This window comes from Tupaia chinensis, unplaced genomic scaffold, assembly GCF_000334495.1.
Source record: "Tupaia chinensis unplaced genomic scaffold, TupChi_1.0 Scaffold000067_1, whole genome shotgun sequence".
NCBI lineage: Eukaryota > Metazoa > Chordata > Mammalia > Scandentia > Tupaiidae > Tupaia > Tupaia belangeri.
The window spans coordinates 3,102,368-3,111,860 of NW_006159526.1; the positions used below are offsets into that span (position 1 = coordinate 3,102,368).

General features: G+C 57.8%; 1 protein-coding gene across 1 annotated transcript in view; it reads right to left on the reverse strand.

Annotated features, from left to right (window-relative positions):
* Positions 1-8,685, reverse strand: part of LOC106733413 (uncharacterized) — an 11,466-nt gene extending 2,781 nt beyond the window's left edge. Inside the window, exons 1-2 of the mRNA XM_027767191.1 lie at positions 8,619-8,685; positions 2,246-2,784 (exon numbers count right to left, since the gene is read on the reverse strand). Of these exons, the coding sequence (XP_027622992.1) occupies positions 2,246-2,768 (523 nt within the window). The 5' untranslated portion in view covers positions 2,769-2,784; positions 8,619-8,685. The remainder of the gene's footprint in view (positions 1-2,245; positions 2,785-8,618) is intronic.
* Positions 8,686-9,493: the final 808 nt, after the last annotated feature.

The following is a 9,493-nucleotide window of genomic DNA, read 5'->3' on the forward strand; positions in this document are numbered from 1 at the left end:
TTCTGTCTCTCTGTCTCTCTCTGTCTGGCGAGCGCACGTGCCCTATAGCAAAAACCTCTCCAAAACAAAAAATAAAAAAACAAGAATGGAGGAGGTGGGGCTAGTGGTGGTTAAGGCACTGGACTCCCACATTGCTGACTGCAGTTTGAGTCCCAGGCCCTGCAGCTTGAAACACTCTGAACACATGTGCATGTGTGCCCCAAATCCTGAGAGGAGACTGCAGGAGAAGGGACTGTGGCTTGGCCACCCATCCTAGAGGGCGGTTTCTCACTTTCTGTCTCTCTGTCTCTCTTGCCAGCACTTGTGCCCTAGAGCAAAAATCTCTCTTAAAGAAAGAAAGAAAGAAAGAAAGAAAGAAAGAAAGAAAGAAAGAAAGAGAAAGAAAGAAAGAAGAAAGGAGAAAAGAAGAAAGGAGGAAAGGAATGGAGGAGGCGGGCCGCGGGCAGCATGGTGGGTAAGACAAGACGCCGCGTTCCCGTGTGGCCGACCAGGGTTAGCGTCCTGGTCCTGGCAGTTGGCCTTCTCACTTTTCCTCTTTGTCTCTCTCTGGTCAAATTTTTAGAATAATAATATTAAATTAAATAATTATTAAGAAAAAAAAAAATCAAGAACTGGAAGAGGGGTTGGAGGAGTGAGCGGAGGGGGGACTGAGGAGCCAGGGAAGGAGGGAGAGGGATGGAGGCGACAGCCAGTGGCCCCCTGGCCAGGGTGCACGCTGGGAGACGGAGAGAGGCTTTGGAGACCAGAAATGGCTTCTTTTGCGGGTGAGGAAGGCCTTGGGGTGGCCCAGCATGCTGGGAAGTTCAGAGTCCCCAAGGACAGGGGAGCCGTGAGGTTTGAAGGTCTTGCGTGAGGGCAGAGGAGGGTCCTGGTGGCCCAGGGTTACCCTCAACACCTCCACCCCCTCCACTTCCTCCCTGGCAGTGAAACGATTTCCTGGCCAGCGCTATTTCTGCCCATCCGTTTCCAGAAGGCGGGGGCTCCAGTCACCCCCTCCTCACCTCCCCGCAGTGCCCTCCCAGTCCCTAGGGAGCTGGGGCTGAAATAGCTCCTGGCCAGGATGTGGGGGGCATCAGAGGACAGAAAGGGCTCCCCTGGGGTCCCCAGACTGCCCAGTGTGGGCCTGAGGGGGAGGGCTGGGAGCAGCAGGGCTGGGGAAGGGGTAAAGACTGTCCCAGTGGAGTCAAGTTAAAGTGGGGACTGGGCCAGGGTTGGGGTGAGAATGGAGCTTCCAGGATGGATGGGAGATGAAGATGGGGTACAGGGGTGGAGACGAGGAGGTTCAGGATGAAAATGGGGGTGGGTTGGGGTCTGTGGAGGGGGAAGGACTTGAAAATGACACCTGGGGTTCAGACGGGGTTGGAGCTGCCGGTGCAGATGAGTGGGGGTCACAGCTGAGGACAGAGGAATGTAAAAGCAGTGGACGATGGAGCCTGGGGTGGGGGTTCAGGCCGGGACTCGGGATGGGGGGACAGGAAGAGGGCTGAAGAGGAGGTGGAGTTGAACTGGAAACTGGAAGTGACGGGGGTAGGGGCAGAGCTGGGTAGAAGGCGGGAGGAAGTGGGGTTGAGGCAGATGCTGAGATGGGCCTGGGTGGGGGTTAGGGGTGAGACCGAGGTGGGAAAGGTTGAACTGGACCCAGGGCTGGCATGGGGGGTGGGGCTAGAGCAGAGGAGTGGCCCACGGACTGGACCGGTTAACACCTGCGGGGTTGGTGGCGGCCCTAGGGGACGAACGCAGGTGGTGGAAGGTTCAGGGGTGTTTGGAGGGGCCTGAGGGGGCGTCGGCATGGGATGAGTTTCATGCGTTGAGGCAGAGATGGAGGCTGGGGGGAGGTTTAGGATGGGCGTGGCGTCGGAGTCGGGTTGAAGGAGGAGGCTGGGGTGGGTGGGATGGAGTGGCGTGGAGTGTGGGGTTGGGGCCTGAGGTTGAAAGTGGGTTGCTGCAGATAGTGTGAGCAGGAGAAGGGGAAGGGGCTGGAATCAGGCTGAAATCGGGGCGGACTGGAGGGCATGGGACGTGACTCAGGGACCCTGGGGTGTTGGGCTTGGGCAGTCAGGGGGACGAGGCTGGTGGAGAGGGCACTGAAGACCCGGTTGATGAAGGGCTGGATGGCAGCAGGGCTGGCGGGCCACAGCGGAGGGAGCCGGAAGTTGCTGATGAAGACGCAGATGGAGGCTGGGATGGGGTTAAGCACAGAGACCCGGATGACCAGGGTTGAGGGAGGCGAGGACCCTGGACTCACCTGACAGGGGCTCCTTCATCTTTGGGGGCTCCGGCACCTTGGGCGGGGGTTCGGGGGCTGCCTCTCCTGCAGGCACCACCCTCCCAGCAAGGGACGCCCGCCGGGGCTTGGGCCCACGCCCCAGTCTCAGGAAGGCCAGTCTCCGGGCAGCCTCCCCCGCCGCCTCCTCCTCCCCGTGGGCTCTGAGGCCCTGAAGCCGAGCCAGGAGGCCAAAATCTGCCGAACTCCTCCGGATCCCCGGTGCCAACACACGGCCCAGGAAAGAGCGGGGCTGCCCATCCCCTGGGCTGCCTGCTCGTCGGCCAGGTGACCAACCCAGCCGGAAGGGGGCCAGACCCGCCAGTTTCTCCAAGGTGGCCCGACGGCGACAAGAAGTTCCATTGGGCAGCGACCCCAGCTCCCCGACCTCTTCTTCTTCCAGCCCTGGAACTTCCTCAAAGGGGTTCCGGGAGGACCTCAGAGGCAGGGTCCCTGCCCGGGGCAACTTAGGGTCTGGCACCCCTAGACTCTTCAGGATAGGCATTTTGACAGGTGGGGACCTAGGGGGAAAATAATGGCCATCAGTGGTGGTGGTGACAACGCCTCTGTGGATCAAGCTCTTCGGGGTGAAGGTACCAGGCCTCCGTCTACACACTGGTTCCCCGAACCTGCACGACCCTCCATAGTGGGGGCTGTCAGTTTCCCCTCTGTGGAGGTGAGGAAACTGAGGCTCAAAGGCGAAAGCACTTGCCCCAGGTCCAGCAGTGATCCAGGGTTTGACCCAGACCCGTCAGACGGCAGAGCCTGGTTCTTCCCCTAGCATCAGACTCTCCCCTACTGTCCCCGCCTCCCTCCTGCCCCATCAGACGTGGCCACATGCTTGGAAGGCTCAAGATCTTAGCTGACCCTCCTCTATGAAGAGGCGGGCCCAGAGAGGGGAAGCGTCTCCCCCAGCATGGCACAGCCTGCTGAGGGCAGACTGCATGGCACTCAGGCCCTGCCAGCTGCCCAAACACCCAGGCCGGACACCCGGGCACCTGCCTGCCTCTCGTCCCCTCCTGCCCCCATCCAACTAGTTCCCCTGCCGCCTTGTCTCATGTATCCCCTCAGAACAGGTGAATCCTTACAGGGACAAAGGAGCTTCTGAGGAGAGTGGTTGGGGAATGGCTGCTCGTGTGTGGGGTTCCTTGGTGGGTGGAGATGTTCTGAGCAAAAGCAGGTGGCAGTTGACATTGCCAACGTATGACACGCCACTGAACGGCGTATGAAACACCACTGACCTTACGATAGTTTTAAACTATGTTGAATTTTGGGGCCACCGGGTGGCATGGTGATTAAGGCAGCTAGATCCCATATGGGCAACTGGGCCGTTTGAATCCTGAACCTGGCAGCTTGAAAAATATGCCAGGCACATGTGCGTGCATCCCCGAAATCTTTTTATTTATTTTTTTTTGGGGGGGAGATTTTCGCTATAGGGCGCTTGCGCTCGCCAGACAGACAGAGAGAGACATAGAGACAGAAAGTGAGAAATCACCCCCCAGGGGGGATGGCCACGCCGCAATCCCTTCTCCTCCATTCTCCTCCCGGGATCTTGGGCACGCACGCACACGCGCCCGGCGTGAGTTTTAAGCCACCGGGTTCGGGACACGAACCGCGGTCGACTACGTGGGAGTCCAGTGACATAGCCATTACGCTAACTGCTGGTTCCCCGTCCCCGAAATCTTGAGGTGAGAATGGGAGAGAAGGGATGGCCATGTGGCCATTCCCCCTGGGGGGGTGCTTTCTTCCCCACCTCCCCAACTCATGTGCCTTATAGCAAATAAGTATTTAAGCATAAATAAATATGGACCAGCAGGTGGCATAGTGCGTAAGGTGCTGGACTCCCCTGTACTCCACAAGTATTTGCGTTCCAGGCCCAGCAGGGGCCATGCCAAAATCCGCAGAGAAGAATGGAGAAGGGATTGCAGGGTGGCCATCAGTCACCCCTGGGGAGTGAGTTCTCCTTTCTCCTTTTTATCTGTCTTTCTCTCTGTCTCTCTTTGTTTAAACATTTTGTCTCCCACAGTCCCCTCTACTCCATTCCCCTTAAAAATGTAAGCTCTATGAGGGTTTAGAGTTTTGACTTTTTTATTCACTACTGTGTCTCTGGTAGTATAGCCTATGCATCCCCAAGAGAAGGAATTCGTATTTCTCTTCTCATAGCTTAAACTTACAGGTCCTGGTTGAAGTGGGACAGTAGTTTATCTCTGTGGGGGCACTGGCCAAAGTATCCCCTGCTATATAAAGATGTTTTCTAGCATAGGGCAAAAAGAGGTTGTTTGGATGTATGGGTTAAAAAAAAAAACTTACTTGGGACTAGCAGATGGCAAAGTGGTTACATCACTGGACTCCCATGTAGTTGACCATGGTTCAAGTACGGGACCTAGGGGCTTAAAACTCATGCCAGGTGTTGTCTTTGTGATGCTGCACATAATGCCGAGAGAATGGAGGAGAAGGGATTGTGGCGTGGCTACCCCTCCTGGGGGGTGATTTCTCGCTTTCTGTCTCTCTGTCTCTCTCTCTCTGGCTGGCAAGTGCACGCGCCCTATAGCAAAAACCTCTCAAAAAAAATAAACATAATAAAATAAAATTAAATTAAATAAATGTAATGATGACTTATGGTATTAGTAGTAGTATTTTTGCCAGAGGACACATGCACTCACCAGAGAGACAGAGGAGAGGCAGGGATGGAGCCCTGCAGTGCTTTCCTGCTATCCCTTCTCTTCCATTTCTTCCTCCTGTCGGGATTTGGGGCACACGCGCCTGTGTGTTTTTCAAGCCTCTGGGCTGGGATTCTAACCTCGCACTCCGCCATGCCGGATCTGGCTCCTCTAACCACTAGACCACAGGGCTGGCCCTTAAATGGTGAGTTGCATGTTATGCATATTTTACAATGAAAGGAAAAACAACTTACTAGATGTTTGCTGAGGACCCACCTTGTGCAGGCGGCTGCGGAGGCAGACCCAGCCCTTGCCCTCCCGGGGCTGGCAGCTCCCTGGCTGCTGCCCCTCTGCCTCCTGTCTCTCTCCAGCCTGAGGCTCCTCCTCTTCCACCGCCATGGCCCCTACCCCAGTCCGATGCCTGCTTTCTTTTCTGCCTCAGCCTCTTCCTGGTCTCCAGCCTCTATTCTAGCTGTCTACCTTTGAGGACAGTGACAAAGTGTAAATCAGCCCCTCCGCTTCTCCGGAACCTCGGATGGCTCCCCAGGGCCCCCGGAGCCTTGCCCCAGCCTGCATGGTCTGGCAGCTGTGTACCTCATTAGTGCTGTCCCCACCCTCCTTACTCTAGGCTCCTCTTGTCCTTCTCCGTGCTGCAGCACCCGGCCCCAATATCCCCTCCTCCAGGAAGCCCTCCTTAGCCCCAAGGCTGGGTCAGGTCCCTCCTCAGGGATCCCACAGCCCCTGGGCTCCCACGTCCCTGTCATGCCTGCTCGGGGTCATCGTAGTCTGAGGACAGGTCTGTGTGCCCCCTGGAGTACAAGCCCCAGGCGGGCAGGGCTGGAGTTGTCCCAGTCATCATCATGTCCCCAGCCCCCTTCACGGGCAATGGGTGCTAAACAGGAAGCCAAGGAAGGAAGGAGGTAAGACAGTTCATTCCTGGGGTGGGGAGGAAGAGCTGGCCAGGTCAGTAGGGAGCAGGCCACAGAGGGCCTCGAGCTCCATGACGAGGGACTTGGACTTTCCCCAGGGATCTGGGGAGCCATGGAAGGTTTTTTTTTTTCCCTTTTCTGTAGGGTATGTGCACTTCCCAGAGAGAGAAACAGGGAGAGAGGGGAAGGGAGAAATCACCCCCAGGCCGGGATGGCCATGCAACAATCCCTTCTCCTCCAGGCTCCTCTTGGGACTTTGGGCATGCATGCACACATGCCTGAAGTGTTTTTCAAACTGCCGGGTCTGGGACTTGAACTGTGTTGGTGGCCATCTGGGATCCAGTGTCCTAACCATCACACCACCGGCTGACCCCCTGGAAAATGGCTTTTAAAATGAGAACTAGTCTAAAGATCCAGACAAGTATAGAAAACCAACCTAACAAACATCCCCGTGAGGCTCCAATCCTGGGGACCTCTAATGCAAACTTCCGTCCTACTCGGTTCAGGTGTTTGTAGAAATCCAACGTTGCCGATGCAGTGCAGCCCCCAGGCATGTCTCTCTGAGCCCGCTGGACGGTGCTGCCCGTTGAAGCAGGCTCTGGGCCCTCGCCCACGCAGACCCTTGTCCAGAAACGCCTATCGTCTCACGTGGCAGCAAACGTTCCAGAACGGTGTCGGACGTTTGCATCCTACAAACTGTTTTTTTTTTTTTTGGTCACCTTATAGTTGTGTGTTTGTTTTGGTAATTGCCAGAGGGCAGGTGAGCTAGCCAGAGAGAGATGGAGAGGCAAAGATGGAAAGGGGAGAAGGCGAAAGGTGCCCCTACAGGATGTGTTCACACCACAATCCCTTCTCTATTTCTCCATCCTTCGGGATTTTATTATTATTATTATTCCTTTTTTTTTTTTTAAGAGAGGTTTTTGCTATAGGATGTGTGTGCTCGCCAGAGAGACTGAAAACGAGAAATCACCCCCAGTGGGGATGACCACACTGCAATCCCTGCTGCATTCTCCTTTCTGGATCACGAACACACATGTACACGTGCCCGGCGTGCATTCCAAGTCACCAGGTCCGGGACTCGAACTGCGGTCAACTACATGGGAGTCTGGTGACTTAACTGTTATGCCATCTGCTGGCTGCCCTGTCGGGACTTTGAGTGCACACACACATGCCCTGTGTGTGTGTTTCAAGCTGCAGGGCTGGGACTTGATCCCTGTACTTGGCCATGCGGGATCCGGCTCCCTTAACCACTGGGCCCCTTTTGCTCACGCCACGAACTTGCAGGACTGAGCCATGTCTACAGCTCGCTCTAGCTGATTTATTTCCGGGGCCACGCCGTATTCTACCGTGTGACTGTGGCGCGATCAGGTCGAGGGTCTGGTGTCGCTTGTTCTCCTGTAGGTTGTTTTTCAGCCGGTCAGGCTTCTGAGCAGGTAAGGGACAGGGTCAGGGCAGTGGAGGCCTGGGAGCAGCTGGCGCTTCAGGGTCTGACGTGAGCGGGGCCACGGGGCAGGGGCAGCTCTTACTGGGTGAGCAGCCCCACGTGTCCCCCCATTTCAGCCTCTAGACCTCGGTTGTTGCTTCTCAACCTCCTGCTCCTAGAAACACCATCCAACCTCTCTCTGGTCTCCATGGTCCCCTGTCCCCCAGGGAGTCATGTCACCATGGCAACCTCTTGCCTGGAAACATCCCCTCCCGACCCCGTGTGCAATGGATACCACCCCCCACCACGCACACTCACTGTTCACACACTGAACTCCGCTGCTCTTCTCCTTAACTCGTTTCCACATGCCTCACCCTCAAAATGGCTCTACCCTCCCCAGAACTGGCTCCAACTTCTGCCCTCCGGAACAAACTATCTCCACCTCTCCCCCAAATTGCAGGGTTCAGTGTCCCTCCAATGCAATTCCATGTCATCCAAAGTTTGCTAGGCTGCCAGTCTCCCCCAAACTAGATCCATTACCCCCAAACTATTCCCAGCACCTTAAACCTGACCAATATTTTCCCAAAACTGGCCCCGACGTCTTTCCCCTTCCTGGCTCCAACACGCCCCTCTGCAAACTGGCTCCGACATCCTGCCCCCTCCGAACCCTCGTCTGCCTCCCAGTGCCCGGCCCCTGACTCACTTCCGAGGCCTCTGAGGCCCCCGGCCCGCTTGTGCAGGATGTCTCGGCCACCAGAGCTTCCCTCCGCGGGCCCCTCCTCTTCCTCGCTGCCAGCCTCTCCCCAGAGTGCCCCAAGCCCTACACAGGGGCCCCCACCTTGGTTTGCAGCGTCTCGAGCAGCTGCCTTTGACCACTGTCCTTACACGCTGCATGTCCCCCTGGCCCCCGTAGCCCGCTGCGATCTTCACCCCAAACCCCATCCCGTCACAACCCAGCCCCTCTCAGGTGCACACGCGTGTCCAGCTCTGTCCCGTCCCGTCTCCCATCCCCGTCTCCCGTCTCCATGACCTCAGCTCTTGGGATGCAGCAGGCAGGACCTCCCCCTGGTCTGCCTTCCACCTGCGCTCAGAAGGCATCCGACCCTGCGCCCTGCGTGGTCTCATCTCGGGTCACCTCTCCAGGGTGCCCTTGCAGCCTGTCCAGCCCCAGGCCCCCCAGCCTCCCCCGCCCCTTCCTCCTGCCTCCTTGCAGCTCTTCAGCCAGTGCTCCCAGGGTGCCCCGTGTGCCCCCAGGGCGGTGGAGGCTCTGGAGCCCTGTCCAGTCCCTCTGAGCTGTCTTCCCCAGAGAGCCGTGGTGGAATCCTCCCCCGCAACACACTCACCTCTGTCCTCCGTGCCTGTCCCTCTGTCCCTGCCGCTGTGCTGTCCCCAAGGCTCCTTTGGCCAGGACTGCTGAGAGCCTGGATCTGAGGAGGGGGGGCTTGGAGGAGGACAATTTCCTGTCAGGAAACCCCTCCCTCTCTGGGACCATGGGCGGGAAGGACTCATTATCTGTCTGCCCTTTTGGGCCAGGCTGCGGTTGGGCTGGGAAGGACCAGCCCCCCCATCGCCGCCCCAGGCCGGAATCGGCCGGCTCCTGCCTGCTCTTCACGCCTCCCAAGGTGACAACACCATCCTGGGCACCCCAGGGAGACTCCCCCACGCTGGCCTGGAGCCCAGAGCTGCTCTCCAGACTGGGCAGGCCCTGAGGCCTCTGAGAGAAACCCGTGGGCGTCTCTGTCTAGGGGCCCCTGCTACCAGAGAAGGACATTATTAAGGAAGGTTCTGCTGGGCCCAGTCTGGGGTTGGGGGCCCCACTGGGCTCTCTGAGCGCAGCATTGGAACTGGGGTCCTTCGCCTAAAAACCCTGCCCCTAGGTCCATGCGTGGCCCAGCTCTCCCTTTGTCATGTGGGTCTCCGAGTCATGGCCCCTTCCTGGCTTCTGCAGTCCCCTCCCCCAGGGCGGCACTCACCTTCGTCCCTTCCCATGGAGACCACAGAGACCCGGACGCACCTCGCGGTTCCCACTGTCCACTCTCCCACTGCAGTAAGTTCGGCAAAGCAGACTCACTGGAGCCGGTTCTCTTTAGCCCCAGGTGCCTGTCAGGCCTGCAGGGTGCCCACTAGCCCAGGCCTGTGCACAGAGAGCCGGACCCCACGTGGCCACAGCGCGTCTCACCCAGCGCTGGCGCGACCGTGCCCATCGTGGCTGCTTTCT